The sequence below is a fragment of the Eleutherodactylus coqui genome, chromosome 11 (assembly GCF_035609145.1).
Source record: "Eleutherodactylus coqui strain aEleCoq1 chromosome 11, aEleCoq1.hap1, whole genome shotgun sequence".
Taxonomy (NCBI): domain Eukaryota; kingdom Metazoa; phylum Chordata; class Amphibia; order Anura; family Eleutherodactylidae; genus Eleutherodactylus; species Eleutherodactylus coqui.
In genome coordinates, this window is record NC_089847.1 from 26,037,319 (window position 1) to 26,060,209 (window position 22,891).

Below are 22,891 nucleotides of genomic sequence, written 5' to 3' on the forward strand. Positions count from 1 at the left end.
TGACATCCAATGTCCACAGGGATCAGACATGTCTGTGTGCTGTCCAATGCAAGTCATGTCCAGGAATCTAGGATGAAACTTGCATATGGCTGTCTGAATGCGGCCCTAAGCCACAGACCCCCAATCTTATGCCGTGCATTCCCATATTTCAGAGCATGCCCCCTCGCTAACGTCTGAAATAAATGGATCCACAGCGTAAACTTAAATATGACATTTTATTTGTGGAAAACATTGTGAAGTTCATGCGAAGACAATTTGAATATCAGGTTAAGCTCACAAGAAGTTTTTTTTTTCATGGGCGTCTAACTTTTTGTATTACATTTGGCCTTTTGGAACATCAAATATAAAACATTAATATAAATACCACTTTTTTATGGAGATTGAATTAATAAATTAGGCTCTAATAAATTTGGCAGAATCACATTGTTTAGAGTTACTAATAAAAGATTTGGTGGGGGGAGGGGTGTATTTTTATTTTGCTTCCAAATGCTTAAAATTTTTCATGGAGGATTTGGTCACAGACAAATGTAGACAGTTCACCGGATTGTGGACGTTTTGCATGGTTTCACCGTCACCTTGGAACCAGCAATAAAAACTCATGCTTTTTTTTTTATTCGACGCATACTTCAATTTCACGACATTCACTTTGCCCATTTAGCTCGTGAAGGTCTTTGTCGCATCTGTTCTCTAGATGCACCATCACTTCTTCCTTGGCAGGTAGGCCGTTATGGACACCATGCTTGTCAACGATGAGCGGTGCAGATGGTTCACTTGAGAACTCTTCCGCAGGCATTTCGTGGTTTTCAATTTTATCTTCAGAACTTTTATCTGGAGATGAATGATGGACCGTAGTATCTTCAGAGGAGACTTGGTCACTTTCATTCTTTGAGGTGTCCAAGGCTACCTCCTCCGTCTCTTTACAGTCTTTCTCTTTCTCTAGACTTGCATGCTCTGTTGGTTGTTTATCCGAGACACTTTCTTCTTGAACGTCATTTTGCACTTCCTTATCTTCCACTTCCTGCCCTTTGGAGATGGTGTCATGGGCTTCGCTTTCCTGTTTTTCTTCAACAGATTGCTCAGAAGGGCAGTTTTCAGCCTCCAGATTGGGGGTTTTCTCAGCAGAGGGTGTAGATTCAGTAGTAGCTGTCTGGGCTTCTACGGTCTCTGTAACGAGGTCAACATTACCTAAAGTTTCGGTATTCTTAACATTTTCTTCTACTAGAGCAGTTGAGTCAGGCACTTCGTTTGATGGCAGTTGTTCAGGTAGAGATTCGGTCTCTGGCTTAGTTTCACTTAATGGTTCAGGCTCAGGACATGGTAGCAGTTCAGGATCCGCTACTGGTTCTACAATCCTGACCTCTGGGATAGGAGCTACAGGCTCTTCAGAAACCTTTGACTTTACCGGCTCTGCTACTGGTACAGAATCAGTTACTGGTGCAACATCAGGTTCGGATTTTACCGACTCTGTAGCTTCTACAGTTTCTTGCAAGGAGACTTCAGGTGTCTCTGGTACCACCTTGTTGGCAGGCTCTGGCTCCACCACCTTGTTGGCAGGCTCTGGCTCCACGTGCTCAGCTACTGGTGCATTAACTGGCTCCGGCTCTACCAAAGTAGCTTCTGAAACTAATATCTGCACTATCTCAGGGGCTTTTTCAGGCTCTTTCACGGAAACTGGTACCGGTGTTGGTTCTTTTGTTGCTTGTTCTGAAGGGGGATCTGATATCAGCGCTGACACTTGTTCTTTCTCCATCTTTTCCACTTTCATCTTAGTCTCTGGATCAGGCACCGCTTTCGGCACATCTTTCTGTTCCAGTAGAGGAGCTGAGGGTTCGATCACAGATTGGTTTTGCTGTTTTGGCTCTGAACTCCCTTGTTCCGTTACCGGCTTGAGCTCCTGTGTTGGTTTATCTTTAGCCACTGACTCTTTTTTCTTGTCATGCTCAGTTTGTGGTTTTTCTTCAGGTTGACTTTTGACTTTTTCACCTTCTGCTGCAGTCTGCTGGGAGGTGTTGGAACTTTTGCCATGTTGGTCTTGCTCTTGGTTAGGCTCCTCTACCGTCTTTTGTTCAGCACTAGGTTTGTTTTCAGACTTTTGTTCTTTATTTATATTGTCTTTGGTAGTTTCACCAGATGGGACCTCCGTGCTGTTGGGCTTTTCTACTTGGGCTTTCTGTTCGTCACTTGGACCATTGTTCAGAGTATGGTCAGTAGGGGTTTTCTCTCCATGTGGTTCTGCTGCATCTTTTTGTCCCGCCTGAGTCTCCGTTTCTTTTTGTTCATCCTCCGTTGTAGCTGTAGACTCTCCATCTTTGCCAGCACCAAGGCAATATCCCTTCTTCTTCTTAGCCAGTTTTGCCCCCATTGTTATTACTGCAAAGACAAGAAAGGAAAAACGTCAGATCATCCTTATCAGCTTAACATAAAATACTCTTATTAACCTCGTCAATATAAATCATTACTCAGGAGGAAAGAAAAAAGGAACAAAAATCTGGCAGTCTACGCACGCTTGGCTTACGAGCTACAATTGGTCAGTAGCCAAATGCATCCCTCAAGGAGCCACAGAGGACAAGTGTGTAAAACCCATAAATGGAAGCACCCATTACTGTAACCCATACACCCATCCTTACTTTCCTTAATGAGCCATAAACTTTGACAGATGGCCAGGTTTTCTCCTCCGAGCAGAGAAAAGAAGCTGAACTGAGACTGCGCTACTTGGATTCTTCCTTAATTGCCTGGCAGATTGGCCATCGCCTTCCCTTGATATTTGTCAACTTACAAAGACCTCTATTTATAAAGCCCCGATTAAGGTGTACCCCTTGTATACATGGAATAGACACAATGCCATAACGGCAAATACTACATTACTATGGTTCACTTTGCCAACATTGAATGCGTACTAATTGTCAGTTTCCGATATTTTAAGATATCTTCACGGTGAGAAGGGCTTTGTGGGTGATAAAGGAGAATCAGACCGCACTAATCTCCGACGGACTCTAATATAACAACTGGACACACCAGGGGAAAAAAAGAGGCAAGAATAAAAAAAAACTCGCGTACATTCAGCCGTGGCGTCCTGTTCAAGTTTGCTAACCTATAAAAGCCACAAATGGTCAAGTCGGTCCTCACAGTGAACGTGGCCTTAAAGAGTAAAAAAAAAAAAATCTACATATTTGCATACACCTACTTCAGTGGCTCCCTGGCCAGCGCTGGCTCCCCAACGCCGACCAAACAATCACGTGCCATACATTGTGCATGTGACCACTCAGAAAATCATAGGCTTCAGCAGCCATGGGAGCGTCACTACTGAAGCCTGTGATTGGCTGAGTGGTCACATGTACAGTTAATAGCACACGACCACCAGCCTGCTTCTTCCGGGTTCGGAGGCACCAGTGCTGTATGGGGAGCCTCCGAAGTAGGCAAGTAGACCCTTCTTTGTTTTACTCAATTTGAAGCCGATGAGGGTTTTCCTTTTTAAAATTAATCCCTGGTAAACCACTTCAAAGGGGGTTTCTAAATTTTTTTTTTATAACATTTTATGCCCTCCACTTCAAACTACACTACACTTACCGAAGCACCATTACATCTGACTTGTGATCTCACTGGGTCTTCTGGCCTGGTGATGTCATGTGGGCCTCTAATGTAGAAGCCTCGACCTGTTTACAGGATGTCACTGATGACATCCCTGTCCAGCCTCCTATTGGCTGTAGCAGTCACATGGGTAAATAACCACATCACTGCTGCAAAGTCACTCACCGGAGGAGTGGAAGGTCAGCAGACAGGCGAGTATTTGTAATAAAATTTGAACCCCCCCCTGCCACTAATGCATTTATATATTGGGTAACCCCTTTAGGGTGATCTGCAGTACACCCCCACCTAATATTGATGCCTGAAAGTATTCTACCTTGGAAAAAGGCAATTCTGGGTAATAAAGTATTTATTAAGTCAAAAATACAACATACAAATAAAGAGCAGGGCAGATTTAAAGGGGATATCCCATTTCTAGGCATTTTTCTGTAGGAATCGGGACAGCTCTGTACACTGTGCAGTGGCCCGGGTTGGTACTGCAGACTGAGACCCATTAAAGTGAATGGGACTCAGCCTGCAATACCAATCCAGACCAGTGTGCAATGTACAGAGCTATCTGCTTCCTGCAGCAACACAGCTAGAAGTGAGACAATCCCTTTAAGTATATATGGACATTGCAACTGCTTGAAATCCCAACGATTAGTCCATTTTAGGATACAGGCAGCCATAAAGCTGCCACACACTCCCTTCATAATGTGACACCACATCCTCTTGTACTCCAAGTGGCCACCTAGAATCTATAGCCCACGTTATATTAGAAACAGCGCCACTCTAGTCCATTGGTGGTGTTTGGTATTGCAATTCAACTTGAACGGAGCTGAGCTGCAATACTCAAAATACCCCTTTGACAAGAGTGGCGCCATTTTTGAAAGATAGCAACCACGTTTCTACGACCTCTGGCTTCCCCTTGATTACATCAGAGCGTAAGTATAGAATATGTATAGGGCACTACTTGTACTGCTGTAAATAATTAAATATACACATTACCATATCTAATCTTTGGGAAGCAGAAGCTGCTACATTATCGCCGACTACCCATTGGGTTCAATATGAAGCTTTGGCAACCAACATGGAAGCCAAAAAAAATCACTGGCTATATGGTTAAAGTGGTCATCATACTCTACCTCTAGGTGGCGATCACATCAGCGTTCTCTACAACTACATAGAAACATGAGTCATAATGTGACTGATTCTACAGACATACAAACAACATGGCAGAGTGTCACACAAGAGGCAACAACTTTTGCAATAGTCACACCCCAAAAGAGAGTTTGGGGTGGTAGGAACGTGCATTGCTCCAGCTATACAGCAGTGGTCTATCATGAGCCCGGGCATGATATTAAAGTAGGATGATAGACAAGGCACACCCAACTAAGCACAGATGCCACCCTTTCCTGGTCTATATCCCATCTGGTATCACCCTAGCCGCATGCATCCCCTGCAGTCACTATAGTGATCCATCACATCTCCGCTCCATTCTTCCTCAGCAGCACCGATCTGCACATAGATCAGGTGGATCGAAATGAAGAGCCGGTAGCCATCTCATCCCAAGCCGAACCCTACTGCTAAAGCCAACAGTTACCATTACATTCTACCCAAGTGCCCCCCCCCCCCATATCATGCAATCGGCACGGTAATGAAGCCTTCACATCGGTGCAGCAAAATACATGATTATCATACACAACGCATGTGACTGCAAATGAGAACATGCGACAAAAAGTCTTCTAACCCCCTCCCAACGGGTTCTGCTCCCACGTGCATGCAGGGAAAAAGAGAAGTCTTCAAATATTACGTTCAATGACCTTTTGGCGCCTGATAGTCGTAAGAGACCATTAATACATACATTAGTTAAGGGTCACCAACAACCACCCCTCCCCCACACTGACCGTTCAAAATGGCTGAACTGATCTATCAGCCTTTGGTTCCTCCTAGGAATTATTACATAGACCATAAATCACGGAGACGTCCATCTATTGGGGGCTGCACTCCATCATCATGCCGAACAGAGATACTATGGCTCAATTTGGGCTGAAGATGGCTCATAATGACCCCCCCCCCTCCCCATCCCTTTTTCCGGTATAAGCCGGCTAGCAGATACTCCACTGTGATACAATTGCTGGCTGACAGGTCTTTGTTATATAGGCCCACAATGACTACATCGCATTGATATCATCCAATAACTTGGCCAGATCCCCCCAAGTAAAAGCGCTGCGGACCATTCTGGAAGCGCCTCAATTGGCACAGCTGATAAAAGGGTCTCGTATTGCAAGGCTATTAACCCCACGTATACCATATGGGTCAACCAGATGTATTACATGGTCACTAAAGGAGCCCTTCCGGCAGAGCACAGGTTAAAGCCCAGAACAATAGACTTTGGGATATGTATTCCCATGTGCATTCAATACGCATTGTTTAACCCTTTCATTTTAGGGTGGAGATCCTGCTTTAAAAAAAAAAAAAAGGATCCATTGTTACAAGCAGATGGGAGAAAAACGTAAAAGCCGCAGCAGATGCGAAATTGATTTAATTACGATTATTAGGGAGTTAATTGCAGGATTATCACGCGCCGCATAAATGGAAACGCTAAGAAATAAGAGTTCGGCGAAAGCCACTTGACAGCCAGTGATCCCAATTCAACCGCAGCCGCAGGGATTTAACCCTTGCATCAAGGTGATAATGCATAGAATTGGCCGTGGAGCTGACACTCTAGCGGTATGGGAAGCACATGGATAAGAGGGAGTGTGCTGCAGGGGGAGAGGGCATGGTAGGAAGCGCTGACAGAAATACAATGTTACCGGCAAGTCAAAATAAAAAAAAATGGAATGTTGATACAAAGTGACAAAGTGTCCCCAGCTTGTGGCTACAATGTGGCGAGGAGTAGGGGGGGATGCAGAAGTCTTGCCGGAGGAGCGGTGATGTTGCTGCAGTCAGCTTTGCAGTGGAGTCTCCAGAACAAAGGATCCGGCTGCAAGCGCTATCTGCACATCTCCTGCTGGATGCACACATGCTGCCAACTACCCACCGCCAGCTGCCTGGTGCCCACCGCCAGCCACGCTGCCCTACATACCTGCTAGATGTACCCGGGAGTGGGAGATGCAGCAGAACCAGGAGTGGTTGGGCTAGGACTGAGAGCAAGATGGAGAGTGACAGATGCTCCCGTCTCAGAGGTACAATCTGGTATTCACCATCCCCCTCCTCGCTCCCCTCCCTACATCTGCTGGATGGAAGACCTCAAAAGCGGAGAGAATCCAGTAGCCTTCAGTCCATTTAAAGAGCCAGTGCCTCCGGGAGAACCGCAGCAGCGCCGAGAGCGTCAAGAAAAAAAAAGTTTAAAAAAAAAGCCTCAGCGCTGACTGGGTTAATAATTCCTCTCCTTCTAGTTTAATCGGGTATGTTGCTTTAACGCCGTCACGGTTGCAGCATCCGGAGGGCGATGACGCTGTATTCCCGTACCGCGGAGATCAAATCGCTAATACTGCAGCTGTAGGGTAAATTCACACGGTGATATCGCGCTTGTCGTCGTGCGCTTTTCCGCTTTCATTCAAAAATGTCTCGCTTCTGCGGAAATGCGATCCTCAGGCGCGTGTGTGGCAGAAGATCGCAACGGGAACCATCACATCGCAGGGAATGCGAGCGTCATGCGAAGTCTTTTAGGCCGCTCTCACGCAGGCGGTTTTTACATCGTCTAGCGCGGCGCTTGAAATGTCCACGAAAAACGTTGTATTGGTCCTCCAGTGATTTAGCGTTTTAGCATGGCGCTTTTCGAACGTTACCTTTGTATTTAGAGCGTTTCAGCGAATCGCAGTTATGGGGTGCGGTAAAAGCACTGGGAAATGCTGTAAAACGCCGCGATTTTACTAACGCCTGTGTGAGAGCGGCCTGTAGGAGGGCGAGGCGTTCCGAGGGAACGCCCAAAGAGAGAACATTCAAAAGAATGGAGTTCATATTTTGTGAGATTTTCACCCGTGGGATTAACCCCTTAGGCTGGGCGCACATGACCGCATGTTTACCGCATATTACACTGGCTCTGTACGCCCGTGTGATATGCGGTAACTCGCAGGCAATCAATTACATTGCCTTACGCAGTTCCGTGTTGGAATTGGGTAATACGCAAGCGCAAAAAAGAATGCAGCACGATCTATTTCGCCAAGTATATACGCCAGATAGAGTCCATTGTTCTCTATGGGCGCGTTTATACGAAACTACATTACATACGGGCGGCGGCTATACGCGTGATCGCTAAGCGTGGATGTGGGAACTATAAAGAAAAAAAAACAGGCATAATGCGCGTGAGAACGAGGTCATGCGCAGTACAATTTTGCCGCCATACGCGGCAGTGCGCATTTCTGATCTTTGGACGTTGCCTTGGAACGGCTTGCCTATTGTTTTCAATGGGGCTGGCGAAGCATAGCGCAGCGCTGAAAACAACGGGAAGCACTTGTGGATCCTCCGCCGGCGCTGTCAGCTGCGCCGGAGGATTGCTACTTCCCTAAAGTGATGCGAGGCGTTTTCAACACAAAAACTCCTCGCATCTGTGGGGATATCGCACGTTGGCGATCACGATATCGGGCGCAAAATCTGCATCTGTACTATATGGCGCGGCTTTTGCCGCAAATTTTAATGCCGATTTTCAATTCGCGCCCTAATTTGAATCTGCTGCTTTAGTCGACATGTTGCTGATTCACAATCCGCTCTGCGGGTCAATGTCCAGAGCAGATTTTTTGCGCAGCGAGTTGGCGAGATTTTTAAAACCTCATCCACTTTGCTGCCACCGTAAATTCCACTGATTTTGTGTGCGGAGCGTCCACCCCTGAGGACGTGCGTATTTGTTCGTCTATGAGCGCAGCATTTTTGCAGACCGAACTTTTCTTTTTTGTGCGCACATCGCCATATTCTACTGTATGTTTTGTGTGCAAAAAAAGTGCACTGATGTCCTTAGCCACAATCCGTCTGAGATTAATTGCGCAGTGTTTCACGCATCGCCTAGCGTATTGCGCATGCATTTTAACATCTCCATTGACTTCTATGAAGACTTTTGATGCACAAATGCGCAAAAAAAAATAGAGCGTGCTGCAGATTTGTTCGTGAAACTGAAACGTGCAGGAAAATAAGCGCATGTGAACAAACCCAATGAGATCAGTGAATAATATTCACCGCATATTGCATGTACAGATACACTCGTGTGAAGCGGTTTTTTACATTGATTCGCATGCGGAATTTGCCGTCAATGGGAAAAAATCCATGTGCCGAATTTTGATGTGCAAAATCTCATTTCCGCATCAAGTCGTGACGTGTCGCTTCTTCTTACTTTACGCTTTGAAATTCCACCAATGCAGATTTTGCCCATCGACGGGGCAATCGCCACATGCGGATTTGCATGTCGAAAAAGATGCAGATTTTAGAGGTAGAGGTGGGCTGCAGAGCAGAACTCCCCCTCTGTCGCTGGCTTCTATGTCCACGCGGCCCCAGAGAGAGCGCCACGAAAACCTAAGAGAGTCATGAGCAGCCAGGCACCACAATAAAGGATGGATTTACCAAATGTCTGGCCCGGACGGGGTTTACTGGCATGCGATGTCCATCTGGTGGAGGAAAGATGGCGACCGATGCGCTAACGACCCCCAAGTTGTCACAACACTCTTCTGCTATACCTTGTTGCAGCTGACTTGGTTCATTATGTGTGAACATTGGATGAAGAAACAAAGAGAGACAGGAAGCGCTCAAGGACAATCCTCCAAGGACAACTGATGGGCGAGAAGGCTGGGCGGTGAACTACCTCTCCGGGGGTAGGTTTGGGGGGAGAAGAGCCAACAAGGACCTCCGTCAACTCCATGTCTTGAAAAGCCGTTATCCAAGTGACGGGAATCGACTGGTGAAATCTTGGCAGTGTGTTCTTTGCAGTAGAATCAATAAAAACCCAATAAAATGATACGATAATAAAATAAAAATGAGCTAAAATATAAATATAAATAAACGTAAAAGAGATAAGATGAGTGGATAAAAAATAAGGGTGCTTTCACATCTGCGCTGGGGATTCCCCTTTCCTGCTTCATTTGGGGAGCAGGAAAGGGGAATCCCCGGGCCGAATGGTTCTGCCTGTGGATGGAACTTAACAGCGCCGGACGGACTCCATTGACTAAAATTGACCAGAGGTTCTGATACAGATGTGAAACCGGCCTAATTCTGTAACGTTAGAGGGCGCTGTGGCTCCATCACCCCCCTTTTTTTCGAGCAGTAACGCTAATGTCCATGTATATATATAGTGGAAGAGATATGGCCTTCAATCAAACGTTTGGTAGGTAATAGACGTGGCGAAGTGGCTGGAATCGATGTCCGTACATTCGCAAGTTAGCGTTTTTATAGAAATAATATAAACTGTGTAAAATATAATAACAAGCTATGTAAACCCCACGGAATCTGGGAGGGTGGAAACCAAATGGGGAGAACGCTCGCCCGTGTCATTAGGACTATAATGTAAGATAAATGAATGCTACATTTCCCGTGCCGCCGCTAAGTGATGACGTGGGTACCTGCAGCCCATACGCAATTTTAATTGCGTATGGGCTGCGGGTCGGACGGCCTCCTTTGACTTCAATGGAGGCCGTCCGTGCGGAGTCCGCAGCAAAATAGGGCATAATGTGATTTTTTTTCCTCTGCTCGCGGAATACGCAATTCGTATCCACAGGTGTGAAGGAAGAATCGAAAGTTCATGCCTTTCAATGCCCGCGTTTTTCAGCGGATCCTCCACGCGGACGCCGATCGCAGATTCCACAATTGGAATCCGTTCGTGTGAGAGCGGCCTAATACAGATGCAATGGATTTTGGTCACAGTAAGAGAATGAATGCAAGGCTACTGCGCATGCGCTGACTATGTTGCTTGGGCGCATGTGCAAAATGTAGACTGAGGCGGTGATGATGTGAGCGGTGTTTGGGCAGACAGTCCAGCAAGCCCACCATGGCGGTCTAACATGCCCACCAAAGTCATACTGCGCATGTGTGTGTGTGTAATACGCGGCCATGAGCAGGGCACCCGCAGACATATGCGGTCTCTGCTGGCAGACCCGCTGTTCACAAAATGTGTAAAAAGGGGCGATCCGCAGTGTATTACAGATATGTCCGTGGGCATCAGCCCTACGGCTACCTTCACACGTGCGAACGCGATATTGGGCGTAGAAACCTAGGTCGATACTGGAAAATATGCACATATGCACACAAAAATGCAACATCCATTGTGTAAATACGCGTGACGCCTGGCTTTAGGGTACACGGCTACGGTTCATCTCTCGTAAACCAATGCAGATCCGCAGTAAATGTGGCACGGCGCCCAGACTTGTTTCAATTAGCAAGCCCAGGTGGGCTTGCTACGTGCGAGCGGTCTCAGCATGAACAGTCCAACTGGTCCTTGCTACTACCGCCTCTCGCTGGTTTGGCCTGGTACTGCGGCCTCCCGTTGTTCTCACCTATTTTATTTTTTTTTGGTTCATCTCCTATCAGACCCCGGCATCGACTACTCAGTTGGACCAGCGAGAGATCGCAGCAGTGAGTGTTCACCCGAAGACCGCGACGTGTATTTGTGTGCGTTCAGAGGACTCGGCAACCAATCAGCAAGTTTTGGGGAAGGATTGAAATGTCAAATCCACCCCCGCCATAGAACCTCACGCCCCCTAACTGGTTAATGAATAATATTTCAGCCGTGTAAATGCGATTCATTCAGCGATCGCGCAATCGTCTCCAATGAGACCTTTAAAGCCATTGCATACATGTGATGTGCAGGCGAGTGTGACGTGCTGCTTTGTGGGGGCACGAGCAGTGGAGAGGTGAGTAACCGCTGATTTGTTATTTAAAAGCATGGGGGATCCGTTGACAGTGGTTTCCTTAACTCGGACAACCCCTTTAACACCCCTAGCATTTCAACAACTAAATTAGTAACGAATGCAGTTGGTGCATTTTTTTTGCCGCTGTAGACCTTGTAGCAGCGTATCCATAGGGCACGTTCATTCAGGGCGGATTTGCAGTGGTATATCCCTTTGATGTGGACTTTGGTATTGAATTCACCTCCATATTGAAAACGGGTGACTTTTGCAGCATAAACTGCGATAAATTTGACATGCTACGAATTTACATTCCGCATCACATGTCAATTTCCACAGTTTTGTGTGGAGTTTTTTGCAGAATGTGGATGACATTTTCGAAATCTCAGCCACTTTGCTGCTCCTGTAAATGACGCGGACCTGCTGTGCGGAGGGTCCGCGCCACAAATCTGCCCCAAGTGAATATGGCCTAACTCTAAAAAGAAAAGCGAATGGCGAAGCGTCCTACGAGCTTCCCAGAGGTAACGGGGTGGGAGACGCGTCTGCGTTGGATATGATTCCTTCAGTATAAACAGCCTCTACACAGGGGGATAAATATTTATCTTGGCGAGGCCCGGGCACATGCAAAGATTTATGGGCCAGGCAGGGCCGGGTGCCGACCCCTTACTCACGGGTTCCTGCAATAGATGATGGACGGACGTGCCACTCTTGTAGTGTAAGGTCTGGATTACATAACTGGAGCGTTGGCTGGCAGCAATATCATCGGTTGACATGTTGACGGCTCGTTGCCTTCACAGACAAGGAGAGGCTGCAGGTGAGGCTCCGAAATGCGTCTCCTGAAAGCTATAAGATGCCTTCCTCCTATTCCACGTATTAAACCATGGAACATATTGACACAGGAGGTAATCAGCAGTAACCCCTACATACACATCACTAGTAGGGCAACTTAACCAAAGAGCAAAGATCAAAGGCCAAGCTTAGGCTATAGTTACAGAGGCAAGTGCAATAAACTCGGACTGATATAGCTCTTGTAATATTGCAATTTTTTTCTGCTATTGTGAGAAAAAACGCATTACATCGCTGCGCATACGATTTTCAGGAGAAAAAAATAGAAGTGACAAGTCCCTTTTTGATCCAGATTCCATGCGGAGTCCGCCTTAGGATATCCACGGCATCTGTATATGCAAATACGAGGCTCAGAACATGGCAGATTTACGTCAGATTTTTCCGAAAATGCTGGGTAAGAATGCCCTTTGTTCTGGCATGAAATCCTGGACAAAATGGTGCGGCATGTTGTGCTATTCCATTCAGAGAAAGGCTGGGCGGCATGGTGCAAGGTTGCCATAACCTCAGGATGGTCCATAGCTTCCATCAGGTTACGTTTGCATCAGCCATAATAATTCAGCGCTTCCTGTATCTGCATCGTATGGCTCCTAATAAGACAGAGCCGAACAACGAGGATACTTGCAGGAGGTGTAAACATGGCCAATAACATAGATACAGCACCAGAACCAGGCTCCATACATAAATACAGTAGCAGAACTAAGTGATTGTATTGCGTGGGCACCGATGAGCTGATAGTGGTGCCTTGGAACATCAGAGAGGAGCCAGAGCCAGGAGGAGGATGATTCATGTAGGTTCACAAGACAATGCTGTACAGAGGAAGCTCATTTGCCTGGGCAGACCTAAGAAGGCCATTCGCCCCTAGACTACAGTCTCCTGATGTCACCCCTACAAACTGGTGCCTGGCACCCTGTGTGACCTCATGGGTCACACATAGCTAAGGCCGGCCATGGTTGGAGAGTCACAGCTTGGAGACCATTATTCCGGAAGTTGGTCTTGAACAAGGTCTGACATTCAACATGATGAGGAACGTTAGCTAAAAGTCTTGGGTTGCACATAGCTAAAGCCGGCTATGATAACAGCAAGCAGCAGAAGTCACTGCATACAAAGTTACACTATCTAGCTCCAATTGATATGCAGTTAGCTCCCCCTAGTGGTGGCTGGATGCAGACAGAATTATAACATTTGTCTTGTCCTCTATACATGATGCACATCAACGCCACCCAATACTTTGGGAGCCCTGGTACAGATTTAACACCATTGCTGGTCCTGATAAGATGCCATGAGCTATTGGTTACATCTGCCAGTCTTGGGACCCCTACTATGCTAAGTCCCCACTCCATCCATATGACGGCCGCTCCATAGCTACAAGGTGCTTTCATTTCTATGATTGGTTACTGGTACAGAAAGCTCAACGGTATGACAGATGCCATGAAGAACCTGTCATGTCCCACAAAGCAAGAGGCATTCCAACATGGTCGCTTAGTAATAGGCGTCCGTCCGTCAATAGCTGCCAGGAAACAATGGGGCTTCAGTGCGGCTCCATGCGGAGACCCTGCATAATGAGGATGTAGGAAGCCATTCTAATAAGTAGGTAACGCACCCGCTCCACCATATGGGCGTTGTTGACATCCAAGTGTTCGATTTAATATCAAATACAAATGTTACGGGCAAAACGTCAATAAAAAAAGCTATCATGTACCGCAGACTGCGGCTGTGCCCAGGGGCTGCCCAGGAGTCCGGTGGATGCCCAGGAGTCCGGTGGATGCCCTGCCATGCTTGATTTGCCCTCAACTGGTATGTTTTCAGGCTTATGATCTCAGAAAAATTCACACAACTTCTCAGAGTTTATTCCAGGGGTTGGACCTCCACCGATCTGGACGTTCTCCTCTATCCTGTAGCACAACCCCTTTAAGTTCAGGAAAACCCCTTTAATGCCTTCCCACCCCGCATTGTATATTTACGGTGCAATAGGAAGGATGTTAACGTGAATTGTCATATATTTACGTCACCAGCATGGCACGGGCTCACGAGTTGAGCCAACACCACCCACAACATGAGCTGGCTCCTGCTGCAATAGCCAGCTACCTTTGAATACAGACATTTCCCTTAGATGCCACGATCTATAGCAACTGTGGCAAGGCAGGGTTCACACGGGGCGTATTCCCGTCGGAAATCTTGCGGTTTGGCCGCAGCAAAAACCGCGAGATTTCCGCCGGGAGCTTTGAAGCGGCCCGGCCGCTCGCTCTTTCGCTGCGGCTGGCGCTCCCATAGAGGAGAGCGCGGCCGCAGCGGAATGAAAAAAAGAATGGACATGCTGCTTCTTTTTACCGCAGCGGATTAGCCGTCCCGTGTGGACGAGATTTCTGAGAAATCTCATCCACATGGCTGGCTAATCCCGGGATTAGCGGCCGCGGGCGGTTTTGCCGCGGGCGGATCTGCTGCGGCAAAACCGCGGCAAATCCGCCCTGTGTGACCCTAGCCTAAGGGGTTTAACAGACGGATCTCCCTCTGTCAGCCCATCAACCCCAAAGGGATGTGCTTGAGGGGTGCCGCTCGGTTGCTTCGGCAGGTAATGGTCTTCGTGTCTGCCATGTATGGAAGCTTATTATACTCTTCCCTAGAGGCAGGGTCAAATAGTCTGTCAGTTAGGCAGTAATATACTGCAGAACATAAGTAGTGCAGTATATTAGGCCTTGTTCACACAGTTTTTGTGTAGATTCCGTATAGGAATCCAAATAGTGTTCGCATCCCATTAAGTTCAGTATGAGTTCGGACCGTAGTTCATACAATGTAGATCTTTCCATGCGCACATTTGAAATACAAATTATGGGGAAAAAACAATTGTCACGTCAACATTTTGACGAGGATTCTGCGCAGAATCGGTGATGATAAATCCGTAAATATGAGGTCAAATATAAATCCTTGGCAGAAATCCGAGTCTCAGATGCAAACTTTTGGATATTTTCCGATACGGCCGGGCTCACATGAGCGTATTTGAATTGCGTATTACGTGCGTTATGTACACGCGTATAGTACGCGGCAATTCAAATACATTTTTGCTGTTACATTCTAGCAGTTTTTTATTGCGTATAATAGGCGAGTAAAAAAGAACGCAGCATGTTCCATTTTACCGTGTATTACACGGTATAGAGTCCTATTGTTCTCTATGGGTGCGTACGAAACGCTGTACACACGCAATTATGCAACGGCGCAAAGTGACAGAGCGAGAAATTTAAAAAAACATTAATGAAACCAGCAAGCCTGTGCATGGCAGCGTGCGTGAGATACGCTACCATACGCGGGCGAATATCGCTGACATACGCGGGTCAACACCGCAGAAAAACACCCCACAGCGCTATAGACTACATTATGATGCTGTTAGAGGACGTGGCATGGAGCCGCTGGGTGATGTATGTTTTTATACTCCCTGCTCCCACACTGTCACCTGCTGAAGATTGTGCGGCGCAGTAAAATCGGACTCTTTACAGAGTCCCTCCCCCTCTCCCATAGTCTTGGGAGTTGAGCGTCAGCTCTTTTTACATCCCGCTAATTTGGTGTCGTTCATTATACAGGTTGGCCAATGACAGGGCATCGTTGTAACTGGCAGCAGCGGGACGGGATGTAACCATTGATGACATATCCTCAGGATCCATCATCAGTAGTTGATCAGCTGGGCTCGCGGTTTGGGGCCCTCAACAATCAGCTAATATTGAGCCACTTGTCAGTGTGGAGCCGAAAGCCGCATTGCAGAGTTCCAACTCCGTCCCACACTGGCCCAATGTCCGTTGATCCTGAGGGGTCCCGCCCGGCACTCAACTGTAGGACAGACCAGCAATAAGTAGTCTCCCGGAATACAAGATGTGTGGAGTCCTCGCTGAGAGTTCCTGACTTAGGCCCAATGTCCACGGGCGGATTAGGTTTGCGGAATCCGCGTGGGAGACCGAAATTGTGGATTTGTTTCGGTCCGGAAAACAAATCGCAGCATGCTCCATTTCACTGTGGTTCCCGCATGGAATGCGACCCGCCGCGGACACGAGGCCTTATCTACAACATATAGTTTTCATCAAAATTATACCAGATAAGCAATTTTCAAAGTTGCAGTGCGCAACATCTGATCTATTACTAACGATACGCAGGCTGGCGCTCTGCTGATGGTATTCCATAGAGAGGTACGACATGGGCATCTGAATCTACGCTGATGCCCGAGCTTGTGTCACTTTTTAGAAGAGAGGCAGCGCCACCTCATGATAGAGAGAAGCCACTGCAGCTCCTCCGAAATTAGGAAGCTCAATGCAGAGTCTGGGCTTCTCCCATTACTGCGTGTTTTGGAAAAATGACTATGTCACATAAATAAAAGCTTTGGCGCGGATTGTAATGCAGATCCGCTGCAGATTTTACCGCTTCAGGATTTGCTGCGTCTTAATTAACTGCGGAAAATCTTCAACCAATCAGCTCTGTGTGAACGCCTCCTCTCGGCTTAAACGGTGCCGGTTTTTAAGGGCATTTTTACACGGAGCGATTATGGGCCAAAAAACGCTGGATCACGCAAATGTGAATTTATTGCTCAGTGTAAAGAATGCCAGCGCCGAACAAGAATTTATTTGCTTCTCGTTCTTTGTTCATTTTTATGTTGAATTTTGTTCCCCCCGCCCACCCATAAGAAAAAAACCCAATATAAATTGATAAATTGCATTGGTAGGCAGTCTGTCTGTATTCTGCCTGATAGCAGTATAGCCACACCAGAACAGCTCAGTGAATAAATACTGTACCAGAACTAAGCTCATAATATAAATACAGCACCAGAACAGTTCGGTACATAGATACAGTACCAGAAACAAGCTTATAACTTAAATACAGTAACCTCATAACCTAAATAAAGCTCCAGAGGAAAACTCAGGACATAAATACAGCCCCAGAACCAAGCTTACAAAATAAATACAGCATCTGAAGAAAGCTGAGTACATAAATACAGCACCAGAACCAAACTTAGTACATAGATACAATGCCAGAACAGAAATATAGCACCAATCAACCTCAGTACATAAATACAGCCCTAGAATCAAGTTCAAAGCCTAAAGACAGTAGCAGAACTCAGGTCACATATACTTAAGGCGGCCATGAGTTTAGGCAAGAACTATCAGTCTGGAGTCCAGCAAATATTATTGTTTTGTATTGCTGATATGTAGTTTATTACAGGTTGCCTGGACTGCTACATGTTAACAAGCCCGTGCACTCCGGATGGTTGCATTCCCGATGCATGAGACATCTCATGGCCTAGTATATTGCTGATATTGCTGACTGAAGTCCACTGCAGTCACTCTTCCCCGGCGCACCGCCGGCTGCGGCTAGACCTTATTTTCCTTCACTATTACTTTACTGCTTACGGCTATCACAGTCGAATTGGGTCACATAAATTATGGACACGGCTGTCACATGACTTCCTTGTGGCTTTCCTCCGGGTATATCCAAAATCACTTGTCACATGTCGTAACATATCCAGCTCCGCTTTTGTAAATAAGTTCATCCGTAGGAATTGCGCGCCTCCATTGATGCTGGGAACATGAAAAAGAATCCCAAAGATTCAAAACAACTTCAAAAACTTTATAAAGGAGCCTCTCCCCTCCGGCAGCAAAACCTCAAAACTTTGTTGTGGGTGCGCCATTTTTAGAAAGTAATCCTGGGAAAATATTCAGTTTTGGCACATGCCATATGGTGACACCAGATGATAGTCCTCAGCACTTCCTACTGCAGGACTACGGCTGCCACTTGGCCGGTAAAGTACTGCCTGCCGGTATTTAATGAGAGAGTACGTCACGGTCAGATTACCACCCGTTAGGGTCGGATCCTTTCCCGGATCATCCAATCCTACGAACGTCATTACTGTTAGGATCTGGTGACGCGTGGGATTGGTGTCGGCAGGATATTTCAGTGGGCAAGGCCAAGTAGAGCCGGAGACGTTGGCACTCAGCAGCCAGGCACTGCCAGCCTGCGCAGCCTCATGAGTCCAAAGCGCAAGATGCAACGAATCATTGTCTATTGAAGGCTCCCGGATCGGCGGCAAATCAGTGTGAAGTCCAGCTCTCACGAACGTATTTTAATAGCGTGTTATGCGTACAACATGGAGATTGTCCAGGAGGAGGAGTAAGAGGCTCAGCAGCTGATAGTTTGCCGTTAACGCTGGCTACAAACACCTCAGAGCTGACCGAACACCCAAACTTTAGTCAGGCCAGCACAGAGGAGACTCCCCATGTGGACCTAGCCCAAGAAGAAGAGGCAGCGCAGAAGCTGCTCAAATCTCTGCTGCCACTGAGGAAGCGGCACGAGCCGGCGCTCTTCTTCAGAGAACAGAGGTAGAAGTGTTGGAGCAGAGGCAGTCAGAGTTATTTATTTTTTAAACTCTTGTTTATTTTTGTTACAAAACATTTTTTTATTGTCTTTTTATTAAAAAAAAAAGGTTTTTTTGTTGAACCCCTGTGTTTTGCATTGCGTTATAGAAAAGACAGTAGTTTAAAATAAAACACTTTATTTTTTGAGTGTCCAAAAAAAGAGGGTAATGAAGTATTAGTTTATATTACAGCCCAATTGTGCCAAGAAAAAATATTAAAAATGCTCTTCTAGGCTGGCGGCACACGACCGGATTTGAATTGCGGAATCCGCAATCGTCACTCGCACGGGCGATCCGCTGTATTCCACATCCATTTAAAAAATAGGACATTCGCATCTCCGCTCAGTCTGAATTACCGCGTGCATATTCTCTGGTTCCATCTGAATGGTGCCCAGAAAAGCTCACCACTTACTGGTAAGAATCCCAAAGGCACATTCGACAAAACAACGAGCCGCGTGAGATGGTAATTAAAGACCCGTCTCCTGGTGTCCAACACTGCGTGGAAAAGGTCAGAGAACGTGGAATCCCTCGGCGATGTCCAGCCAGTCGAGGGTGGCAACATCACTGATGGCTTCAGCTGCTCCCAAATCACATGGCAGGTCCTCCGGATGATCCCACGGATGGCGGACGAAACTGACTATGTGGACCCTTGACCAAAAAAATTATAATAAAATATAACTTTTATTAAAGAAATAACTAAAAGGAAGAACATACACACATAAATCTAGATCCAGGAAAACCAATAAAATTGTATTGATACCACTGTCCATAAACAGTAATAGACCGGTCAGTCTGAGTATCGTTATGACTCAGCCATTTAGTGTATTCGGTCTCTTTGCAGAATCTGACAGGATTATCAGAATCTATTGTATACACGTCAACCTAATCAGGAGATGAAAAAGTGACATAAGTCCGACAGTTGGATGTTACAGAACGTGACCCAAACTCCAGAGATCAGGTTCGGTGATGTATACGTCGTTCACATCGAGAAAATAAGCTATGCCGGACCACTAACAATTGTGAGCGTAACCCAACGCGTTTCTCCCACAACGTGGGTTCATCAGGGGTTTCAATACGCAAAAAATGGTACTTTACTGGTTTAATGACTCCCAGTCAGAAATCGGATAGTGGTACAAAAATAAAAAATTGATGAAGCCTCAAAATGTCCAGAACTGTCAAATAAATGACACACTGGATATAGAGGGATCAATCAGAGTAGAACTGTCATTTCCACTGGTGACAATTATATTACTAGATAGATTATTGTCACCATATAAGATAAATGAACTGACAGGACTACGAGAACCCTACTACTACAATGGTAGAAATAAGAGTAGGGTACAGGTAAGAAAAATTTCTACCCTTTATGCGAGAGAAAGTTATAATTTCTCAGGGATAATAGTCCCGAGTACAGAAAGATAGAAGAATTTTAGCCGTTAAGTCAAAGAGTATCCCGAGGGCAAAATTTTGGTAATCGGGTCCCTGGATAATCAGATGGCATATTCACAGCAGCCCAGAATAGCCGCCTTTTGGATAGCCATCTGATAAATTTTCGCTCTAGACCTACAAGGAAAATTCCTAAGACCTATAATAGTCCCTCAATAGAGTGGAAAGAGGATTCAAAGACCTATATTAGTCCCTCAATAAGGTGGTCACTAAGTCAGAGCCTTAAAGGAGATGTCTCGAGGAAGCAGTGATTTTTTTTTCTCGCTGCGATGGGGGGGGGGGGGGGGGGCTGTCGCTAGGCCGGGGGGGGCTGTCGCTACGATGGGGGGGCTGTCGCTAGGCCGGGGGGGGGGCTGTCGCTGCGATGGGGGGGCTGTCGCTAGGCCGGGGGAACTAGCGCTGGGCCAGGGGGGTAAGTGATGGGTCGGGGGTGATGTTCACTGACAGGTGAAGGCCCCGGAGCCCAGCGCTGGGCTCCGGAACCTATCGCTGGGCTCCGGGGCCTTCACCTGGGCTCCGGAACCTAGCGCTGGGCTCCGGAACCTAGCGCTGGGCTCCGGGGCCTTCACCTGGGCTCCGGGGCCTTCACCTGGGCTGAGGGTCTAGCGCTGGGGAGCCGGGAGCGTAGCGCTGGGGAGCCGGGGGCTAGCGCCGGTTACCTGCTGCCTGGCGGTGGGTGACTGGTCGGCGGCTGCGGGGCGTCTGGTCGGCGGCTGCGGGGCGTCTGGTCGGCGGCTGCGGGGCATCCGGTTGCCATGGAGACACAGCTGGCAGCGTCTCGGGAGCGCGCACGTCGGGCTGCAGCGAGCGACGGGGAAAGAGTCGGCGGCCATCTTGGGGAAACTTTTATAAGTTGCTGAAACGCTGGAACGGTAAGTACAAACCAGCTAGGAAAGTCATTTACAGGGGTAATTAGTAATGTATGTTTAATTAGGGGGACTGGGCAAAAAAAAAAAATCACTGCTTCCTCGAGACATCTCCTTTAAGGCTCTGACTTAGTGACCACCTTATTGAGGGACTAATATAGGTCTTTGAATCCTCTTTCCACTCTATTGAGGGACTATTATAGGTCTTAGGAATTTTCCTTGTAGGTCTAGAGCGAAAATTTATCAGATGGCTATCCAAAAGGCGGCTATTCTGGGCTGCTGTGAATATGCCATCTGATTATCCAGGGACCCGATTACCAAAATTTTGCCCTCGGGATACTCTTTGACTTAACGGCTAAAATTCTTCTATCTTTCTGTACTCGGGACTATTATCCCTGAGAAATTATAACTTTCTCTCGCATAAAGGGTAGAAATTTTTCTTACCTGTACCCTACTCTTATTTCTACCATTGTAGTAGTAGGGTTCTCGTAGTCCTGTCAGTTCATTTATCTTATATGGTGACAATAATCTATCTAGTAATATAATTGTCACCAGTGGAAATGACAGTTCTACTCTGATTGATCCCTCTATATCCAGTGTGTCATTTATTTGACAGTTCTGGACATTTTGAGGCTTCATCAATTTTTTATTTTTGTACCACTATCCGATTTCTGACTGGGAGTCATTAAACCAGTAAAGTACCATTTTTTGCGTATTGAAACCCCTGATGAACCCACGTTGTGGGAGAAACGCGTTGGGTTACGCTCACAATTGTTAGTGGTCCGGCATAGCTTATTTTCTCGATGTGAACGACGTATACATCACCGAACCTGATCTCTGGAGTTTGGGTCACGTTCTGTAACATCCAACTGTCGGACTTATGTCACTTTTTCATCTCCTGATTAGGTTGACGTGTATACAATAGATTCTGATAATCCTGTCAGATTCTGCAAAGAGACCGAATACACTAAATGGCTGAGTCATAACGATACTCAGACTGACCGGTCTATTACTGTTTATGGACAGTGGTATCAATACAATTTTATTGGTTTTCCTGGATCTAGATTTATGTGTGTATGTTCTTCCTTTTAGTTATTTCTTTAATAAAAGTTATATTTTATTATAATTTTTTTTGGTCAAGGGTCCACATAGTCAGTTCTTTCCAAACTAGTTGGACTTCACTGCCTCTGTTAAATCACGGATGGCGGACGGGCGCAACGGGAACTCACAATGCAGCGATGTGAGCGAGGTGAGGAATCTGAAAAGAAAAGAGAGAAAAAATATTAAAACTACAGATCTGAAGGGAAACACAATCTAGGGGGGAAAAAAAATCAAAAACCGTCTTGCTCTTACCTCGGGGTGACCAGCAGCGCTCTTCAGGGGAGATACGCCGCGCATGTTCGTGTCGGCGCAGCTCAATCCGGAATGCAGCTCCACCAGCACTTGTCAAACGATGTCACGGACATACGGCAGAAAACTTCTCCAGGTCTCGACCCAAGTCGTCCTAACGGCTGATGAAGTCGCCCTTACTGGCTGTAACACCAGAGGGTGAACCCAGAACCTCTGCTTTTTTCCTCCAGCATTGGAAGTGGATGCGCAAAAGTGGTAAAAACTAGCTACACCAAGTGAAAATGATCCTGTAGTGAAGGCACGGTTCTCAGAGCGCCACTAACAACACTCACAGGAAAGCACAAGAAAATGGCGCGGTCACGTGAGCGCTGGACGGGTGTTTCCAGGGGGTTAAGTAGCTTCTGACATCATTCCCTGCTTGCGTTGATTTTTGCACATACGCTGTACATACTCAAGCATACGCGTGCAAAAACGACAAGGCGACTTTATGCAGAGATACGCAATTATATACGATTTTTACACAGCGTATTACGATATGGACACGTGAGTCCAGCCTCAGGGCTTATTCACACGAGCGTATGCGTACAACGCTGCGAATATGTTGT

At 46.7% G+C, this 22,891-nt stretch overlaps 1 protein-coding gene across 2 annotated transcripts; it reads right to left on the bottom strand.

Moving 5' to 3' along the window:
• Window positions 1–201: 201 nt before the first annotated feature.
• On the bottom strand, window positions 202–6,808 carry LOC136582244 (protein bangles and beads-like). 2 transcript variants are annotated; one of them, XM_066583130.1, is made up of 2 exons: window positions 6,653–6,808; window positions 202–2,370 (listed from the first exon to the last, which is right to left on the bottom strand). In XM_066583130.1, the coding sequence occupies exon 2, from the start codon at window positions 2,360–2,362 to the stop codon at window positions 611–613; it is 1,752 nt and encodes a 583-aa protein (XP_066439227.1). In that variant the 5' UTR covers window positions 2,363–2,370; window positions 6,653–6,808; the 3' UTR covers window positions 202–610. The 2 variants fall into 2 exon arrangements, with proteins under 2 accessions (XP_066439227.1, XP_066439228.1); XM_066583131.1 differs by lacking the exon at window positions 6,653–6,808 and adding an exon at window positions 5,472–5,495.
• Between the last annotated feature and the right edge of the window lie 16,083 nt (window positions 6,809–22,891).

Coding starts and splice junctions, on each gene's coding strand:
- LOC136582244 (XM_066583130.1), bottom strand. CDS start 2,362: ATGGGGGCAAAACTGGCTAAGAAGAAGAAGGGATATTGCCTTGGTGCT.